Raw genomic sequence first — 21,597 nt, 5'->3', positions numbered from 1 at the left:
TAGTTGCAGTCGTCTGATAATTAAGTCCTTTTTTAAAATCAAATCAAAAGATTTTTGAATAAAGACATAGACTAAGCTAATTAAGGTCCTATTTTATTTAAGAAAATAAGTAATTTTTAACAAGGAAAAAAAAAGTCATTTAAAAAGAACAAAATTTCAGGTTGTATTTTTTTCAAGAAAAAAGTCAGTTGTCAAAAATATTTTTTTTATTGTAACTTTTTTTTAATAAAGTTGCATTTTTCATGAATAATATGTGAGAAAATCGTAATCTTACAAGAATGAAGATCATTTAAAAAAAAAGTCTCTCTTATGAGAATGAGGTAGTTTGAATTAAAAAAAAATCTCCGTCATCGTGTTATGTAAATGGTCACGTTTTTTTCGAAAAAATGTATCATTTTTCCGAGACTAAAGTTGTAGATGAACTTGAATAGAGTCCTATTCGGTCCCCCAACCCCCTCAAAAGTAACCTTGTAAGAAAAAAGGTCATTTGAGAAAAAAAGTTGACTTTGAAAAAACGGCATTCACATTTTCCTTTCCGTGTTGAAGCGACTTTCATAACAACATCCATCCGCAGCCCTCCCATCCGCAGCAATCACAAATTAGACAACTAACTAACTAACGAGGATTCCTGTCGGCGTGGAGAGCATCATTGCTTTTGTGTAAAATTAAAATTGTGTAAAAAATGATAAAATCGTAATCTTACTGCGCTTAAATCAGTTTAAAAAAGAAAAAAAGTTTTTCAAGAGAAAAAAACTATTTTTGAGAAATGGTGCAGTCTTATGATCATTTCTTTATTTCTGATTTTTGTTTTTGTTTTTTAAAGAAAAAAAAGTCTTACTAGAATAAAGTTGTTAAAAATATAGTTGTATACTTTGATAAAGTTGTATTTTTTAAGAAGTCATAGTCTTTGAAAAATGTCCTTTTTTGAGAAAAAACTAGTAAAATAATGTGATTAAAGTCTTATTATTTCAATAAAAAAAGTCATAGAAATGAAGAAAAATGTTGCTTTTTGAGAATGTCTTATTTTTTAGGTCAAATTCTTTTTTTTCTTTTTTTTTTTTAGGAAACGTTATCATTTTTCATTGTCATGTTATTTTTTAGAATGACGTAAAAGACGTAGTCTGAAGACAGTCATATTTCTCAAGAAAAAGGTGCATCTTTTATGAATAATTTAGCATTTTTTTAAAGAAAATAAATTCATCTATGAAAAGAATGTGCTTAAAAAGCATTCCAGTCTCATGACTATGATGTGAAGAGAAATGTTTGTTAGTTTGTTAAGAAAACTGTTTTTTTCCCCCTCCTTAGTATGTCATGTGTTACATGATTAGTCATTTTTATTCCAGAAAAACAGTAGCATTTTCCCCAGAATAATGTTGTAGACGTATGCGAGTATAGTCGTTTTTTTTTTTCCAAGAGAAAAGTCGGAATCTTTCAAGAATAAAGTCGTTGTATGAAAAAGGTGTTTTTTGTGGGGGGGGGGGGGTTCACAGCCAAATGAGAAAACAGTGTGGCGTTGATGAGTGACATTTCCATTTCCACGTTGGAGCAACCTTCATAACAATACGCCACCGGAGCCCTCCTGCAATCGCAATGTTGACTACTTATTAACATAACAAGTCCCGTTGATAGGCTTATCCCGAGTGCGGATAAGCGGCTCAGAAAATGGATGGATGGATGGAAATCCTGTTGATTCCCTCTCATCATTGGCAAAGCTATGAAACCCGAGCTCGTCTAAGAGTCACCGTTTCTCGCTATCGGTCCGAGCATATCCTGCAATGGAACAAACAAGGTCAGAGCAAACTTCAGCGGATTGTTTGCCAGGAATTCGCATCAGTCTCAGTAATTGAAAAATAGTTTTTGTATCAAAAATCATTTGTGCGGCGAGGGACCCAAGTAATGATCCGCTGACCTGAAGGAGTACAATCTATCCTACGAACGGCTCATAGGGAAAGGCTTCCCAAAATAGTCTCAAGATCACGTTGCCATCACAAAAGGCAACTTTGAAAGTTCACGTAACTCTCCTTGGAGAAAACTCTGGGCAATTTTCAAGAAGGGCCTGTGACACCAGAGGATGCACAAACATTTTCAACCCCTTGGGATGGATTTTCTACATGCGTCCGATATTTGCAACGATGACCGCAGAAGCTAAGTCACGCAACTCCAACGTGACTGCGGATATGAATTTGTGGAAGTTCACTTCAGAAATGACAATCGCGTCCATCAAAGTGGCGAAGTATAGATTGTTATCTACGCCGGTGATACACACATCTCCGTTATGATCGAGAATGTTGGAGTCGGCCCTTACAACTCCAAGACCCTAATCCCAAATCAACCGGTCGCTCCTAAAAACCCAAAGTAAATATAGGTACAAATCACAAACGGTTCCTTCAAAGTGGTCATTGGGTGAACAATCCATCTTCATCTTGGGTTTCGTCAACCACGCCAGCGATACACCTCCGTCACGTTGGAGAAAGTTGGACTTAGCCGTACCAACTCCAAGACCCTAATCTCAAAGTCACCAGACACTCCTCAAAAGCAAAGTGACTCTTCGTAGTCATCACTAACGCTCCTATCAAAGTGGTCATCGGGTAAGATTTCCATCTGGGAAAAAGGTTTGTCAAGCACGCCGGCGATACTCACATCTCCGTCACGTTCTCGCTCTCCTGCGGCACCAGGGCCGGGACGCCGGCGATGCCGTCGGGCTCCAGGCACTGCAGCATGGCGAAAGAGCAGCGGCAGGCCGACGGGCACCCTTCCGAAGTGGGCGCCGGTGCCAGGCTCAGGAGCAGGGGCAGCGCCAGCGCCAGAGATGCTGCGCCCTTTGCCACGGCCATTCTCGCAAGGGAGGGGGCGGGCGGGGGTCTTCTCTCCCCTCGCTCGGGTCAGGTGTTTGTGGAGAGTCAGCAAAGATGAGCGTTCACAAGCGGAGATTCCGGCCAGTCGGGGTCCAGGGCGGAGGCACGGCTGTACTGAGCAGCAGGAGGGGCCGGCTGGCGGCCAGGCAGGGAGGCGGGCGGGCAAGGGGCCCCTGGGGACATGGTGGGGTGGGGGCGGTGGTGGTGATGGGCTGATGTCTCTCTCTCTCTCTCTCTCTCTCTCTCTCTCTCTCTCCCTCTCTTTCCCATGGAAGGGAGGGGAAAGAGTCACCAGACACCTTAGAAAATAAGGGAGCGGGATTGTTGGGGGGGTGGGGGGGGGAGTTGGTCAGGGTGTGTTGATGATGAAGCTGAGGACATCTCGTCTCGACACTTAAATGTTCGCTGTCGGAAGGACGGATCGAGGAATCAATGTTTATCCATCCATTCTCAATACCGCTCATCCTGTCGAGGCCTATCCCCGCTGACTTTGGGCGAAAGGCGGACTACACCCTGAACTGGTCGCCAGTCAGTCGCATATCGACACGGCACAACCATTCGCACCGTCACCGAGCGGGAACTGAAGCCACGCCGCCCGCACCCAAGTCAGGCGATGGACCACGACATCATCAGCGACTCGAGGAAAGAATGTCAACTCGTCAAGTAGTTGCAATAGTTGTCGGCATTTTGAATGAGGAACGTTTTTGTGTGATATCGCCTCTAGAACATTCGGTCAAAAACACTTTCAAATTTGAGAAAAACAAACTAACTTGATTTTTACATATTACCTCAATTGTTTGCTCCTTGGGGAAGCCCTTCTCCGATTGGCTGACAAGGTTCAGTTCAAAATAGCCACCAATAAGCTCGTATGGGCTTAAATTCCAATGGAGCGCCTCACAATGATCGTTTCAAACGGAGTCCCTAAAAACTCACTTAAACAGCGCAAATGGGACATTATGGACGAGAATCGGTCATCAGTTGTTCTTTCGTGAATTCATTTGCCATAAAGTGTGTTAGAGGCCTCTGAAGTGCCGAGTCCACGCTTTGGAGAAAACTCGTCACGTTGTCATTAACGGCATTTCAGTTGATTTCAATGAGAAAATGAGTTTGGATTTCAAAGGAAATCGAGTTGAATGGCGCTCTCAAGTCAAGGTGGCGCCGTACTTATGCGCTTGTGCGCTCCCGCTCAAACAGCGACCAACATTTCCTCGGTCGAGGCTAAAACGGAGTCTCGTTACAAGCTCTTTGAGCAGCAACGGATGTCGAACACAAACATTCTGTCTGACAGATGGCCGCCGCATATTTCCCAGATCTTATCCGTGAGCGTCGGCTTTGGATTCTGACGTCGAGCTCCGCATGGGATCGAACACGTGAAGCGCGCAGCCGAAATGGAGCGTTAACGCCGCCGCAGACATCTATCTGATCAGTGCAGCGCTCCCAACGTCGTCTCCGTAAGTGGATGCTGCGTTTCCCCTGGGGACAAATGCGTTGCCCCTCCCGCTCCCTCCGCTCGCCGGCGAGGTCGCCGTGTCCCGACCACAATTACTGAGCGGGTGCTAAAAACCCCTTTTTTTTTTTTTTGCTGCTGTCATCAGGATTATCTGATGGCTTAATTACTCTTCCTTTCACACACGCTTCTCTTTTTTTTTTTTTTTTTTTTTTCTTTCTCGGCCTGAGCTCAGCAAAGTGCTGCGGGACAAAGTGCTTATTCACAGGAAAAGTGTTGCGAGAGACCGCGAGGAAGATGGAACGAGCTCCAGCGAGCGCGTTCTTCATTTGTAGAATGGAAAAATCCCGGGAAATTATCTTGACGTCTTTTACGCTACTCACAAAAAGTTTGGCGATTAGGCTCGGCGTGGAATTTCAGGATGAACCTAAAATGCACGTATCCATTTTGGTCTTGTTCTCAAAGGAACACCAGAGCTTGTTGCTTGCTGCTCATTGGATGAACTAAAAAGGTCCCTTGCCTTAAATGTTTCTTGTTATTATTTTCTATAAACTTTGATGTCCTTTTATCAATCAGGTTTACAAGATTCATTTGGGTTGGAAATGCCCACATTAATTAATGTAATCTGCCATATGGGTGTTGAATATTGTGATATCGATATTGTTGCGATATTTCACATGCCCGTAAAGAAATGATATTTGTATCTAATGAAATAAATGCATTTTTAATGCGGCAAAAAAAAAGCATGCTATATGTATTCTCCTATATTTCAGACGTGTTATTCATTTTAGGCACAAGTTGTTTGTTGTTTGTTGTTTGTTCCGTATCTGCCCGCTGCTGTGAGTTTCTCACTGTACGCCTATGGGTCCGCTCTAGCCAATAGGAGACGAGTATCTAGGGGGGGTGCGATGGCGATGCATATTTAAGGTCGCATCTGGTCGGTCAAACTCAGATAAACGCCACACGTGCAACAAAGCATACAATACTATATATGTGTTCATTTATTGCGATGCGCATATTGCACGCGATATTATCCCGATAACGATATTTTTTCGATATATTGCGCAGCGCTAGCCCACACTGCAAAGTCAAAATCTCACCAAGAATATTTGTCTTCTTTCTAGTTTCCTTCTGATGACGCCTTAAATAAGAGTCATCAGGCGAAAATTGTCTAACAAGTTACTTTTTAGGGGACGATTGTTATTTTAAATTTCATCCGATTATTTTTGACGAGAATTATTCTCGGCATATTCTCGATGGCGACGCAGGATCGCGTGAATTTGATTGAGCCGATTGTCAAAATTCACAATCGGTGTTCGATCCATGAAGATTTCCAAAAACGTCCACGTTGTTTGCCTTTCTGTGACTCTTCCAGTCCCTCTGTTGCAACCTGTGGCACTCCAAGCGCAGTGGCCACTTCCTGTTTGTTGGCGAGGGGACTGTTCATCGATTGTTAGGCGTCGTTTTGCTCTCGTTATGTTAGGTTAAAAAAAATATCTTACCCATAAATATGCCCCAAAAAGTTTGGGGAAAAAAAAAGCGTAAACAATGACAGTTTGAAAGGTACAGAAGTCTTTAAAATACCAAGATTTAAAACCAAAGTGATGGAGATGAGTATGGTAGTAAAAAGGAGTCAACTTATGGAAAGAATCACGAGTCAAGGTCGCCAGCCAATGGCAGACGGATTTAAATAGAGGCTGAAAGGGAAATTTCAATTTTTCCTGTAAAGTGGTGCAGAAAATGTTTTTCTCGACGCTCTTTTTTTACGGAATTGTATTGGTCTATTCATTGTGAATTTTGCTGTTCACCTCCTTGTTGTACCGAAACAGTGCTTGAGTGCATTTTAGGTTCACCCTGAAATTTCACCCTAAAGGCCAACATCCCCAATTTATTGGGCGAAGTGTATTTTTCCTTCGGATCAATCCCATGAGCCCATCTCTTGTGTTATTTGGAGGCCTTCAGAGGCAGACAATTGCGTGTGAAATTATTCATTTTTTTCTTGTCAATCTAACAACAACACGTGTTAGTTTGTGGTGGCGGGCAAGAAATGCGGCGTGGGCGTGGGTTGTTTGACGACAAGGAAATATGTCCGATAACGCGGATCGACTGGACGACACGACAATGAGCGCGTCTGTTTCCTGCCGGTGACGTCCCGAGCGGCGTATTTATCTTTACCGTGACAGCGGGAGATTGATTCAAAAGCCAAGTGTCGTAATTAACCCCTCCTACGGCCATCAATCATCGGGATGCACAAAAACGCTAATCTGGTTAAATACGCCAGGAAAAATGAGGCGGCCGTTATCTGTCGATCGCCCACTATTACCAGGAGCGAGCTTGTGAATTACTGCGAAGTTCTGAGCAGAATAGACCATCGCCACAACAGTCGTGACCATTTATTTCGCGATCACTTGACAATCAGACGGCAATCGCATAATGCCGGAATATTCCACGTATGCGTCGTCGTCGACAACACAAAACGGTGTACTGAAAGCTTTTCACATACTTATTCTGCTCATATCAAGAACAAGTACTTGGTTACAATATAGTTTGCTTTACAACCTCTGAAGGAAACTGGAATGAAGAGAAATGAGACTGTGCATTTATCTTTTTGTTTTTTTCTTGTCCTTTGTTCTGCCGCTGCCGTTAAACAACAGGCCGTCATTTTTCATTTTGATAAACGGCGACGAAGGAAGAGGAGGGAGGAGGAAGGAGGGGAAACAAAAAGCCAGGTCGTAACTCAAGTGACGAGCGGGGCGAGTAAAAGCTCTTTTGGACCGTGTACAAGGAAAGGCTTTTACACTCGCACAGCGCTAAACGTTAACAGGCTGCCATTAAGCGGCTGCGCCTGTATGTTACTAGCATGCGTGCTTGTACTGCGGCGCGTTCCTCCAAAAGTCTCCGTCGAGGTAAGCAAAAGTCGCGGAAACTCTTATGGGGCTCCGCTGCTCGTCATTACATTTCTTTGCTTCTCAGGTGTCCGCAAATGGCTGCGCTCGTTGCGCGCGTTTTGAAAGGCAGAGCGGGCCTCGCGACACTCAACGCATGCTACTCCCGACGGTGTTTTCCCAAAATAAAACCGTAATCCGCGGCCACGGGATTCGGGTCAAGTCAGCTGTGAAGCAGCCGTTTTAGGCTTCAGAAATTCAGCCCCCCCCGAAGCCAGTTTGACATGGCAACGTGTCATTTGGTAGGCATGTCTATCATGAGTAGACCCGCCGAAAAGTCTCAAGCGGCCGTGCGGGGAAAAGACGGAGCGAGTCTGCCGTTTTGCTTTGGCCACGTCTGCTGCAAATTTAGGAACGACCTGGAGTCCTTCCAAGAGATTCCCGAGATTCACAGGTGATCGGTGCCGGAGAAAGCGATGCTAAAAAAGCGGACCTCGGTCATGTTGAGCACATGTCAGCCAACACGTCTTATCAGATGAGCCAAGTACAACAAGCTCATGGAACAAGATCCACACAGTTTCTCCTTATCTGCGCATCTGAACATGGCCAAGCACGGCCCCCCCCCCCCCACCCCCCACCACTAAATTGCCCCCTCTAAGCCCTCATGCCGCCTCCTTTCTCCTCATCGAGCGGCCGTCTCTGATTCTTCATCGCTCCTCCTCTTCATCTTTTTTTAAAACACCAGCACGTCATTGTTTCCTTGGCATCGCAGGCGGAATCCACACCCTCCCTCTAATGCCCGCATTAGCCTGTGTTTATTACTGCGTTTGTGTGTGTGTGTGTGTGTGTGTGTGTGTGTGTGTGTTAGATCATTACGCTTTGGGCAAACCCAGAATCAATGAGGTGCGCACGCGTGAAACCCGATCGTCCCGTCCCAGAGCGTCATTAGTCGCCGTCCTGTGGACACCAGAGGCTCGCGTAGATGAGCGGAAACCCGAGGAGGAGTTTTGGGGGGGGTCACATTTTGGAGGGCTGCTGCTCAGTCACGCTTACATCTCACCTCCCACCATGCAGTATGCAGCCTGATTGCATATAAGCACTACAGAGAAGGGATGGATAGAAAAACGTACCGTAATGAGATCATTCAATAGAAAGTCAAGAAATTCAACCGTTTTTACATTTTTTTTGCTTCCATTCAATGGACATTGTGCTGTTCCTTCTGGTGTGTGCACCTTGGCCGCCTGGGGGCAGTGTAATACACACAATACAGATACACTCCACATGGAGACGGTCTCAGAGCGGCTGATATATTACTGTAGTCGTTTTTTCGCAGAAGATGAAGTATACAGTAATTTGCGGGCGTCGGGCGGAATCGGTGGCTCTCCAAAACCGTCACTTGTCAGGAAACCCAAAAAATGTTTTTTTTTTGTTTTTGTTTTTTTTGGACTCATTAACGTTACATTGCCAAAGAGAGCAAGCCATTTTCAACACTAAAGTGTTTGGTTAGCAATTTGTAAAAATAACATACCCACATGAGGGTTGACCAACAGTATCAATTTGGGGGCAAATTTAGAATTGACCAAATTTGGACACACGAGGTTTCAGCCTGACGCCAGTCATATGCCTGTGATTATTGTTATATTACCTTCCTGTCTAGGTTGTTGCACTGTTTGTGTTCCAATATCTCTTGTTTCAAACGTCATGAGTCCATTACACCGATGCTAGTCGTTAGCCCAGCTATGGCGTTTCCTTTTATGCGTTTCACATTCAACTAGCAGAAGGCAAAGTTGTGTGGTTGCTTTAAATACACAATGTGCAATTGTCTTTGTTTTGTTGATTTTGACAGTAAGTAACTTAACTGGTCGCGGGAGTAACGAGCTTGAAGCCTCTTTTTGGAACAGTTGTTCACGATCTGGCAAACATCTGCTTGTCGTGAAGCGAGTTGAGTCGAGTTCACTGCCACCGTACAGCGCTCGTATCTCAAGTTCTTGTGCGCAAGACGGAGCAAAAAAAAAAAATCATCCCAACGATGGCTCGTATCTTGACAAGCCCGCATCCCGAGGCTGACAGAAGTAGTAGTGATTTCCCCAAGCGCATAGTGTTGGGGGTAGAATTCCAAATGACAAAGCAACACCAGGAAACAAAACTTTCACCAAAACAGGAAACATGACGAATCTAGAAACGTGACATACAGCAGCAAGAATGAGCCGACGCACACCGAACAAACCCAGAGGACTGAATGCAAACAAAGTTTCGCGACAACGAGGCACACCCGGACAAGACACGGGTGGCTGGAGGGATCTGATTGCTTGACACGAGGAGCGGGGCTGACGAGAACAGGCGGAGTTGAAAACCATGTGAGCTGACGTGAACATGGGACACAGGAAAACTTGACAAAACATGACAAAAATAAATCTAATAACAATCATCGCCGTTATCATTGCTGTCATTATTTCCCTCTGTGTAAAAGTCAAAGATACATCATTGGACGCTCTCGGGTACAGGAAATGTTGTGCAGGGGCTGTTTGGGGGGGTCTTGAAAAGGCCTCGCGAAGTCGACAGTGTGATTTTGAAAAGAAAGAAAAAAAAAAAAAAAAAAAAAAGTCTGTACAACAGCACGCTAGCCAGCAAAGAGCGACAGACAGACTTTTTCAGTCGTATTGATTGAAGTTCAAGTCTCGCCTGCACAAGCGCGGGCTTGTAGGTTAGCGCTGATCCGCTATTGGAACAAAAGTTATTAAAAAAAAAAAAAAAAAAAAAAGGGTGTGTTTCTTTCTCGTGACTTTTACAGGACGGGCCTCTTAATATGACACAATTCGTGCGAAACCAAACAATGTAAGTACACGCATTAGCTGGGAAACTTATTGGTGCGCATTTCTTAGTCGTACTTCTGTCAATAAATGATTATATTTTGCCATCAAAAGCACTTTCTCACTTTTGTTTTTGTTCCTTTCTAGTCGGAGGTTTCACCAAAGCAAAGAACATTTGCGTCAATGTCTGCTTGACGTTTGTTTGTTTTTTTCACTAAAAGCTCATTTTCTCCGCTTTTTGGCCATAAACCGAGACCTTTTGGTGAAGCCAACCCATGATCTGCTGCAGGGAGGGTTTTTGTGTACTCTTTCTTTCGGCGGCTTCGGTGCTTCTACTGTAATTTCATAGGAGCCATTCTGTGGCTCTTGAAACATGAGTGAAAATGCTCTCAAACGGCTGCGGGCAATGTGTGCAACTCCGCTTTGAAAGCGGCTGCCAGTAAATGAGCGACTGATGAATATATCAAGATGAAATCATAATGAAATATATCATGCAAATATAAAATGGACATGAAAGCTTCTTGCTTTGCATTTGACCAGTTTTTCGAGGCACGCTCGGCACTGCGTTTTTGCAACATTTAGTTCAGAATTTCCCCTCAAATTCACCGCCCCGTTTTTCTTTCTTCCTTCGAAAAAGCTTCTTTTCAGGCAAACCTTGTCTGCGGTGCAGCATCCAATTGTGGAAAGGCAGTTTCAGGTTGTACAAAGTGCTCGAAAGTTCCCAGAAGTTTGCCCTTTCGTGCACATGGGAGGCGTTAATGCGCGCTCCGGAGTCCGTTTAGAGCTTTCACGGGCGCTCCGTCCGTCTGCAGCTCGAGGAAAGTCGATAATGAAACGCGCAGCGGGAACATTAAAATCGTTGGCCGCTTGCGCTTATTAGCGGAAAATACAGAAGAAACAAGACGGACGAGTGGATCGCAATCACACAGATGGAGCAAGCTTGCGTCCTCTGGGAAAATTGCATTTTTCAAAAAACGCCATTTTCTTTGTCAGGTTCGCTCTTTAAAAAGTGCTAATCTTACTGATGATTGGCCTTTCATTATCCGCACAGTTTTTTTCATTCCCATCTAGATATCATGTCAACTTGAACAAGCTACATAGCAAATAGGAAGAATCCAAACTGTTGCCTTGGTTATGAACTGTTCAGACAGATTTGATTAGAGCAATTTTAACTTTTTATACAAATGTAAAAAAGAAGTTGACCACTGCAGATAGAGGTTGGGGGAATATACTGTATGTAGATTCACAAATTCCACATTTTAATTCAATTTAAAAAGATACAAGATACTTCTGAGACACTTAAAAAAAATATTTTTTTAATAAATGCAAAAATACTGTTAACTAAAATTTGATGTCAATACACAAATATTTAAAATATTAATGTATAGAACATGGGGATAATAGAGATTCGCTATATTAAACAAAGACATCTACTTTGTATTTAAGTACACAAAAATAGAGACAAAAACAATTCCGACAATATAAAAAAGATCAAGTATACAAAGTATAGAAAAATAAAATTTAATCCAATCTTTTATAGAAATAAATGTGTGTGTGTGTGTGTGTGTATCAATGCACAAAGTACAACAATTTAACTTAAAAAAAAATGTAAAAGAAAATATTACAAATACATTAAATGTAAAAAATACACATTTTATTTTAACAATTTTTATTATATATTATTGCACAATTTTGTATGCATAACAACAAAATCTTGAAAAAGGAGTATGAAAAGAAAAGAAACATGAAATATCAAACAAATGGAGGAAGAAAAAAAAAGAACAGAGCCTCTATGTGTTTCTGGGTCCTCAAGAAACATGTTTTTCTTGAATGTCAGCCATTTTCCCCAGTTTTGAAAGAAAAGATTTTCTTTCGAGTTCAGTCTGTACGTAAGACGTTCCATGGCAAGTACGTATCTCGTCCACGATTGACAGCCATTGTTGGAATGATGGCGCTTCGGTCTTAAGCCCCGTTTTTTTCCTCTTCCCTTCTTCCCGGCCACCGCAAGAATATTGGCGAGGTATCGGTCTCCGTTATGTTCATCTTCATCCAAACGTTTTGGAGAGCTGAGTGACCCCTCCCCCCGCAAGGCTTGGATATTTGGGCACTCCCAAAACGTGGGTGTCATCCGGAGCCGTGAATTTAGCACGACTGTCAAGTCAGCGATTCTCAACTGCTGGGTCGGGACCCAAAAGCGGGTCGGGTCCATTTTGGGCGGGTCGTGGACAGCTAGTAAAAATGACATTGGTCACATTTTATATTCTGATTTTGCGTTTTTGTTGCATTACAGAGGCGTACCAAGTTCCTACATGGAGCATGCGTATTAGATCAACGACAGCAAATGTTATTCGCTTGTGCTCTCGTCATGATTTGACTCTGTAAACAAATACAGTGGCTAGCGGGCAACATGGCTAGCAATATGCTTTTGGCGATATGTCCAATTCATTTGAAACGCCATTTACAAAAATATAACTTACCGTACATGTTTTTAGAGGCTATTTTTAAACCAAAAAAATGCTTTATTGTTCTTAACTTTTGGGTTAAGTCACGGCCATTCCCGGCGTGATACCAGTTGAGAACCACTGCCTCAAAGCGCCAGTATAGTTCTCGTGCGCCGGTTCAGATTCGCCAAATCCGTCTTACATCAGTCGGAGAAGAAAAAAATTGCAAGACAAATTGGGTCTTTGTCAGACAGCTGACAGATGATTCAATGGCAGTGAATGAGATAAATGGGTTAGGCGCGGTTAAATGGATCACCAGGTGTGCCGCGGCAAATCAAAGACTTCAAACTCAAAAGCCGTTGAGACAAAAATAGAGCCACGCCTACTCGCAGACTGTCTATCAGGGCATCGTTCCGTGGTGCATTTGCTAACCCTGCAAAACGCGGAGCTCAAAATCTGTCTGTCTGCCTGTGTTGCGCTGAAATTCCCCAAAACCAAGATAGGAAATCAAATCTAAACCACGTTTTGAAACAAACACTAGAAGGAAACCTTCCGGACAGCACTTAAGAACCTGACTGATGGCCATGCGGATCCAGTGTGCGCAGGAGGCTCCGCCCATCCACACAACCAGGCAGCTGAAAAAAAAAATAAAACACAGCAGCCAACAGAATCACACAATCATGACAGTTTGCATTCATTCATTCATCGTTATTTTAGTGTATAATACACTTTTTGTGACGGTTTTGTTTGATGGTGTAGCGAGAGATTTTTCGAATGTCAAATATGTGCCTGACTTCTTTCAAGGTTGGGTAATCACAATTCACTAGAGCAGCGTGCTGCCCTCGACTCAAATGTATTTCTCATGATGAAATGTACAATTATAACTCTTCTCCAACATTGATTCATTTCCAGGACAATCCATTCCGCGCGGTGTCACGTTGTCATGTTTACCCCAGCGCTTGTTAAACCCGAGTCAGCCAGGTCAGACCCTTTCAACCCCGGCCGACAACGCTCGGGCTCTTCGGCCTCAGAACTCGGAACGCCACGACGACGGCTTCGACATCCAAACGGATCAATGTCAGACCCGAATCGATTTTGCTCCGAAATAGCATCGCGGCACGGAAAGAGAAGAGCGGCCACCGTTTGGTGACATTCATGAGAAGATGAACTCATCATTATGGCTGACTCATCACATTTGCTGTGGGAGGGAGGATTCAACTTTTACATCGAGCCGAAGTCGACATGAAAAACCTAAGCAATCATTACTTACCTCCTTCTGCGCACAAAGAAATCAATACACGAGAAGTTGTTTTTAATGTGATCCGGCACACAAATGAACAAATATGTCAATTTCAATGAAGTTGGGACGTTGTGTTAAACATAAATAAAAACAGAATACAATGATTTGCAAATCACGTTCGACCTGTACGTAATTGAATACACTACAAAGACAAGATATTTAATGTTCATAAACTTGATAGTTTTTAGCAAATAATCATTCACTTAAAATTTTATGGCTGCAACAGGTTCCAAAAAAGCTGGGACAGGGTCATGTTTAGCACTGTGTTACATCACCTTTTCTTTGAACAACATTCAATAAACATTTCGGAACTAAGGACACTAATTGTTGAAGCTTTGTAGGTGGAATTCTTTCCCATTCTTGCTCGATGTACAGCTTCAACTGTTCAACGGTCCGGGGTCTCCGTTGTCGTAGTTTACGCTTCACAATGCGCCACACATTTTCAATAGGAGACAGGTCTGGACTGCAGGCAGGCCAGTCGAGTACCCGCACTCTTTTACTACGAAGCCACGCTGTTGTAACCCGTGCAGAATGTGATTTGGCATTGTCTTGCTGAAATAAGCAGGAGCGTCCATGAAAAACATTGCTTGGATGGCAGCGTATGTTTCTCCAAAACCTGTATGTACCGTTCAGCATGAATGGTGCCTTCACAGATTTGTAAGTTACCCATGCCATTGGCACTAACACAGCCCCATACCATCACAGATGCTGGCTTTTGAACTTTGCGTCCATAACAGTCCGGATGGTTCTTTCCCTCTTTGACACAACGTCCACAATTTCCCAAAACAATTTGAAATGTGGACTCGTCGGACCACAGAACACTTTTCCACTTTGCGTCGGTCCATCTTAGATGAGCTCGGGCCCAGAGAAGCCGGTGGCATTTCTGGGTGTTGTTGATAAATGGCTTTTGCTTTGCACAGTAGAGTTTCAAGTTGCACTTACGGATGTAGCGCCGAACTGGATTTACTGACATTGGTTTTCTGAAGTGTTCCTGAGCCCATGTGGTGATATCCTTTACACATCGATGTCGGTTTTTGACGCAGTGCCGCCTGAGGGATCGGAGGTCACGGGCATTCAATGTCGGTTTTCGGCCTTGCCGCTTACGTGCAGCGATTTCTCCAGATTCTCTGAACCTTTTGATGATATTATGGAGCGTAAATGATGAAATCCTCAATTCCTTGCAATTGTACGTTGAGGAACATTGTCCTTAAACTGTTGGACTATTTTCTCACGCACTTGTTCACGAAGAGGTGAACCTTGCCCAATCTTTGCTTGTGAATGACTGAGCAATCCAGAGAAGCTCCTTTTCTAGCCAATCACGGCACCCACCTGTTCACCTGTGGGATGTTCCAAACAGGTGTTTGATGAGCATTCCTCAACTTTCGCAGTCTTTTTTGTCACCTGTCGCAGCTTTTTTGGAACGTGTTGCAGCCATAAAATTCTAAGTTCATGATTATTTGCTAAAAGCTATCCAGTTGATCAGTGTGAACATTAAATATATTGTCTTTGTTGTGTATTAATTTAAATATAGGTTGAACATGATTTGCAAATCATTGTATTCTGTTTTTATTCATGTTTAACAGAATATCCCAACTTCATTGGAATTGGGGTTGTCGTTTTTACGTAATCCGGCACACAAGCAAAGTAATAGATGAGCTCTTAGTAGTTTTTAATCTAAGCAAATAAAGAGATTGTTCAACGATTGCAAGTTTTTAACGTAACCCTGCACACAGACCAAACATTTGTTACACTGTTTTTCCATAAAAGTTTTTTTTTACATAAGTGACTCTGAGTTCCAGCCTAGCTACAGCGCTGTCCCTTTCACCATCCAAACGGGCACGTCTGCGCCATCAGCATCAGAAAATGTCCTCACCGTCTTCGCTACGGAACAGGCGAATCGAGCGTCTCGCGTAGCCAAACGGCATCAGTGCCCAAAAGAAGCACTCAAAGCTAAGCTAGGCTAGGCTAGGCTCATTTGCAAACGATGCTAATATGAGTAGCGATCTGGCGCATCCCAGAACAGAAATACGTCACAAAGTCAGACAACAGGGATGAGCCATACGACTTAACTCATCATAACTTTTTATCCGACTCGTGTAGATTATTATTTAGAAATATTTTTATTCTATTCAGGATATTGTCCACTTATTGATTTTTGTCTTAAAGGAAAGTGAGGCAGTGAGCACCGCGGGTCCTGTTGATGACCCAATCCTCTCTCAAGTTCTCTTTGGGTAGCTCAAAAGCCCTCCAACACCCTCGCCCGCCTTCCTCCTGGCGCCTGAGGTGCGACGTTGCAAAGGATCACCTCCTTTCAAGTCTTTGCAAGTCCACCAGTGAACTTGGATATTCTCGTAGTTGTGTCGGGGGCGGGGGGGAGACAAAACAGAGCGTTGAAGAAAGCGCTCGCGCCTCGGTCTGGGTGTTATGGCTGAAAAATGTAGCACAATAGAAGTATTTCATATCAGTCCATATCCATCATTATCTATTGTGTTGTTTTTTTTACCGACTCAAAATAAGGACCTGGAGAAAAAAAGGTGAATTTATATCATTTTATTTTAAAATGTAATCTATTACCTTTAAAAAGAGGCAATTTAGTAATAGGTCATTTATTATGACATATTTTATTATTATTATTCTTTTTAATAATAGCTTTGGTATGGCAAGACCTGTCTAGTTCTGGGGGACACTAGATTATTCCAGGACTCCACCAGGCCTAGTGTCCCCCAGAACTGGGCTGGTCTTGCGACACCCGCCGCACACTATGCGATCTCAAACCCGATTGGACCAGACCGACTGACCCCCCCCCCGAGTGTTGAGCAATTGGATATGTGGCCACTATGAACACTGAGCCTTCATGCGGTGTGGTTTTGTTTTTTTTTAAATTATTTTTAGTTTTTGTAATTTATGTTTTTAAATCAGACAGCTGCTGTATGAAGGAAGGGGTACAAAAAGAGCCACCATTAAGGAGGGGAGAAAAAAAAGGCAAAAAAAGAAAGTGGAGAGAGGAAAGAAAGTCTTGAGAAGAAGAGGAAGAGGTGGAAGGAGGCCAGCGAGAGAGCAGTTGCTGATTTGTCGCCGTGCGGCGCGTGGAAGGGTTCTCCAGGGCAGCGTGAAAATCCTCTTGATTGTCGGGAGTGCTCACCCAAGTGCCGCCGCAACTCTTCTCTACATTTTGCCTCTCCGCAGGAAAAACAAAGAAAATCATCAATATTTTACAGCACAGTCGACTACCGCTGTATCGCGTGGGATCCGTCCCACACACATTTGCAAATCCGCGATGTGGAGACCGTTTTTTTTTGTTTTGTTACTCTTTTACCCCTCCCGCACATTTAAATTTTCAATTTTAAATTGCTGTGAATAGGAAAAATGTGTGAGTAATTGACACCTGCCCAAAAAGGTTTATAATTACTGATAGATGCCACAAGATGGCAACAGAACACTACTTTTATATTAGACAGGGCTATGGCCTGACTAAATGAAGCTCCTCCCCTTTGTTCAGCACAGTTCCTTGACACATTATTAGGAATCGCACTGCTGCAGCCATGCTGCAACATGATTGGCTGCAGGACACGCACCACTGCACTATGATTGGCTGTTGCGTCCTGGTAGGACACGCCCTACTGCTTCCAGATGGGAAAAGACGTATGTGACTCCCACTAACCCCGACCCACCCTAAGCCTAGCCGTTACAAACACGATTGTTTTGATTTTGTACAAAAGTTAAACGCATTTAGAATGTTCATGTCGTTATATCTGCGTAGGCTGCCATTCCCGCAATGCACGAGCCAATTATATCGCTTCGGGGCTTCCTAATAGCGCTTCCCTGGCACCCAGATGGCTCCAAAGCAGTACTTTTATATTAGACGGGCCAAAGCAACTTCTTGAACTTAAATGGACTTTTTGACAAGTTTCAATCAGGTTTCCGTACTCCGTACTCACAGTACAAAATCTGCTCTTATCAAAGTGCAAAAAGATGTAAGGTTGAACACTGTCTCGGGAAAGGTTTCAATTCTGGTCTTGTTGGACCTCAGTGCGACTTTTGATGCGGTAGATCATAATATACTGTTGAACAGCTTGGAAACTAGTGTTCAATCTCATCGAATGGCAATGACCTATGGGGTCCCTCAAGGGTCAGTTCTCGGACCCCTCCCGTTCAGCCTGTATATGCTACCCTTGGGTCAAATTCTTCAGAACTTCTATCATCGCTATGCAGATGACACACAGTTATATCTAGCAGTGTCTCCAGATGACTACAGCTCAATAGAGGTGTTGTGTCACTGTCTGAAACAGATAAATATCTGGATGAGCCCCAAAAAAATTCAATTAAACCACAACCAAACTGAGATAATTGTTTTCGGCAATAAAGAAAAGAGGATTGCTGTTCGTAAATACCTGGAGTCACTCTCTTTAAAAACCATAGATCAAGTCAGAAACCATGGTGTTCCAACCTGACTTTCAACAGTCATATCAAATCAATTAGTAAAACTGCCTTCAAGCATCTGAAGAACATATCCAGAGTGAAGGCTTGCATTTGCCAAGCAGACCAGGAGAAGCTCACCCATGCTTTTACCTCAAGTAGACTTGACTATCGTAATGGTCTTCTGACTGGACATTAAACAGCTGCAGCTCATTCAGAATACTGCAGCTCGGGTTCTGACCAGAACAAAGAGGTCAGAGCATATTACTCCAATTCTAAAGTCTTTACACTGGCTTCCAGTCGGCTGTAGAATAGATTTTCAAGTTCTGCTACTGGTCTATTAATCACTAAATGGTTTAGGTCCTGAATACATGAAAGAAATGCTAATAGAATATAAACCCAGTAGGGCTCTGAGATCGACAGACTCGGGTCAAATAGTGTCGCACAGAGTCCAAAGCAAACGCGGTGAAGCAGCATGTGGCTGTTATGCTGCACACCAATGGAAGTGACGTCAGCCCCAAGTGGGAATGTTTTGAAGTCCAGGTTAAAAACTCTCCTTTTTTCCTCATGCTTTTTAGAGCATTTCCACTTTTAAATGATAATTCTTGCACTGCATGCGGTTTTAATTGTACTTTTATTTATTTATTTTTTCGCTTTGTTTTAAATGTTTATAAGCTGTTTTTCCCCCCCTTTTGTTTTTAAATGCTTTTAATCATGTAAAGCACATTGAGTTACCTTGTGGATGAAATGCGCTATGTAAATACATTTGCTTTGCTTTTTGCTTTACTCCGCGAGAACTATTACTGGAACGCCGTTGGGCACCTTCTGTGCTTTTTCGTCGCCGCATCTCTTCCAGTCCAGCTCGGCGCTGCCCGGCACGCTGTGGCACAACGTGGCACACTGCACTCGACCTAAATGTGGACTTGCCCGTATAATTTAAAAACCCCATTTAAAAAAAAATAATAATAATTTCTACACGTCACGCATCGGCCACCTCGCCTGTTGTTCTCCCGGCGGTGCGGCAAATGTAAAAACGAGCGGACGTCTTTCGTCTTTCGAGGTTCGCGTCCTCCTGCGTGTAATCAATGGCTATTTGGCCGATGTGATTGCATTACGCCGTCTGATTGAGCGCACAACCGCGTCTCGCCATCACCTCACAATTCAAAAGCGCGCAATTTATTTTTTTTTATTAACCAACGATTATTTTAATAAGCGATGAGTCTGTTGATTTAGTTTTTTAATTGACGAATCGGATTTAAAAAACAATTTCCATCCTTTGTTCAAAGACAGGACATTATTTCAAGTTGAAGATAAATGAAGATTCAGTTTCTGGTTTGGTCTGTGACGTCCATCAGAAAATGTGCAGAAATGTTGCTCACTCTTTTCCAAAGTAAAAGCGGATGTTTGCAAAGGTCTAAATGTGTTTTTAAAAAAAACCAAAAAAACCACACACACACACTAAGATAGTCAGCCGGCTTTCATGGAGGGCGATTGTGAAAATGTGGTCAACAAGTTACACAAGGTCTTTGAATGATTAATCCATGATCAAAATAGTTGTTGATTAATTGGATGATCGATGAGTTCTTAATTGATTACATTAGTGACAGAACGTAGTAGTAGGAAAGGAGGATGAGTGAATGATGTGGACCACCGTGTGCGAGTCTTAAGTGGTGCACACAAGCACTCCGTCTGTCCGTCCGTCCGTCTTACCTCTTGTCTCCTTCCGCCACTTCGGCTCGTGACAGCCATTAAATATGAATTTAAAAACCGCACAGGCCTCTTTGCCTTCCAAAATGTCATTACACATCTTCACGGCGGCCGGCTGTTGAGTAAGCAGTTTGCAGGGTTCCCCCCCCGGGGGCACGAGGGGGGGCAAGGGTGTGCGTGTGTGTGTTGGGGGTGTACAGATGGGCCAAGAAGACGAGCGGATGAGTGCATTGCGCGGCGGCGGGGGGGAATCGTCCAGAGCGGGAGGACGAGCCGCGTGGCGCGCGCGCGGCCTAATAGCGTCTGAAATGGAATCCGCATTACGGCCGAGTGCACCACTCCAGCGCCCGCTCCCCGAACGCACCGCCGTGCGTCCTGCTAATAACGCAAGAGCGCCCGCTTGCTGCGCTACTCAAGTGGCTGCTCGTGAGCTACTAGTGTACACCTTTTATTGTACAACCTGGAGGCCAAAAAGGAGACAAACATCCCGTGCGCGTACTGCATCCATTGCGGCCCAAATCCAAAATGTCCTTGGGCCGTTGAACGCACCGTTTGTCAGCAATTCTATCAGCTTCTTTTCATTGGAGTGCAATGAGCACGTGCGGCATGGTACAGTACCGTACGAGGCTAAACCTGGAGGCAGATGTGAGCAGGCTCAATACGTCACTTCGTTTTGCAACACAATCCGCCCAGATCAGGTTGGCAAAAACAACGCACGCACCCACACGGGGAGGAGTGGAATTTACTGGCAGTAGGACAATATTATTATTATTATATTATGAACAACATTTTGGGCTCTCAAAGCATTGAAGTCGTAATTGTCATCTTGACTGCACTGGCACGTGCGCACACATTTTTGGGGGCAGGTGCTCAAGCCCAACAAAGGGAACCCATCACCAAAATTGTTCATACAGTTGAGACAAAACAAACAGTCGTTGATACTTATTCGTTTCTGTCAACGCAATCAACGCAGTCAATGAAACAACTCTGAACAAAGGAGGTGAAGGGAAGCTATCGTAGGTATAAAAAGTCTACACACCCCTGTTCAAATGGCAGATTTTTGTGGTATTCAAAAATGAGACCAATCTAAATCATTGCAGCTTTTTCCTCTATGACTTACTTAACCTACAAACTGTACAACTCAACTGGAAAAAAACATTGAGAGGAGAAGTAAAAGGAAACAACTGAGATCACGTTGCACTCTTGTAAATGAGAATCTGCCTGTGTTCACTATTAAGCAATCACATTCAAACTCCTGTTAAATGGGGCTCAGCACACATTATTGAAAGGACTCAAATAAATCAAGGTGGGAGCGGATCGACAATTGACTCAAATAAATGACCCTCAAATATCAAAACACTTCAATTGGAATTGATGACAGAAAGGGTCATTTTTAATTTTTCTAATATATGAATGAAGCGGGGCGGGGGGGAAGGGCTGCAGCAAAAAGGGCACTTTTTTCATCCAGGGCAAAAGCGCAGGTGCTTGAGCACTACTTGGGGTCTATGTGTGCACTTGCCTTGTACTACAGTACGTTCATCACTCATGGTGCCTTTCTTAGTTGTATATTTGTACATAAATGATCTTTTTTTGCCTTCACAAGCCCTCTCTCTCTCAGTCTCATTGTTCTTGTTTTATAGTTTGACATGTCACAAAAGCAAAGAATGCATATTTAATGACATCTACAAGGGATCTAGAGGGAAACACACAAAGCGCTCTAACTAAAGAAAGAAAAT

At 43.5% G+C, this 21,597-nt stretch overlaps 1 protein-coding gene and 1 long non-coding RNA gene across 2 annotated transcripts in view; one reads left to right on the top strand and one right to left on the bottom strand.

Annotated features, from left to right (window-relative positions):
• ntrk1 (neurotrophic tyrosine kinase, receptor, type 1) overlaps positions 1-2,934 on the bottom strand; it is a 38,069-nt gene extending 35,135 nt beyond the window's left edge. Inside the window, exon 1 of the mRNA XM_061777667.1 lies at positions 2,641-2,934. Within this exon, the coding sequence (XP_061633651.1) occupies positions 2,641-2,834 (194 nt within the window). The 5' untranslated portion in view covers positions 2,835-2,934. The remainder of the gene's footprint in view (positions 1-2,640) is intronic.
• LOC133480045 (uncharacterized) overlaps positions 1-21,597 on the top strand; it is a 28,330-nt gene that overhangs the window by 3,357 nt on the left and 3,376 nt on the right. The window lies entirely within an intron of this gene.

This window comes from Phyllopteryx taeniolatus, chromosome 6 (assembly GCF_024500385.1).
Source record: "Phyllopteryx taeniolatus isolate TA_2022b chromosome 6, UOR_Ptae_1.2, whole genome shotgun sequence".
In the NCBI taxonomy this organism is placed as follows: domain Eukaryota; kingdom Metazoa; phylum Chordata; class Actinopteri; order Syngnathiformes; family Syngnathidae; genus Phyllopteryx; species Phyllopteryx taeniolatus.
This window is presented reverse-complemented; position numbering and strand designations above follow the sequence as displayed.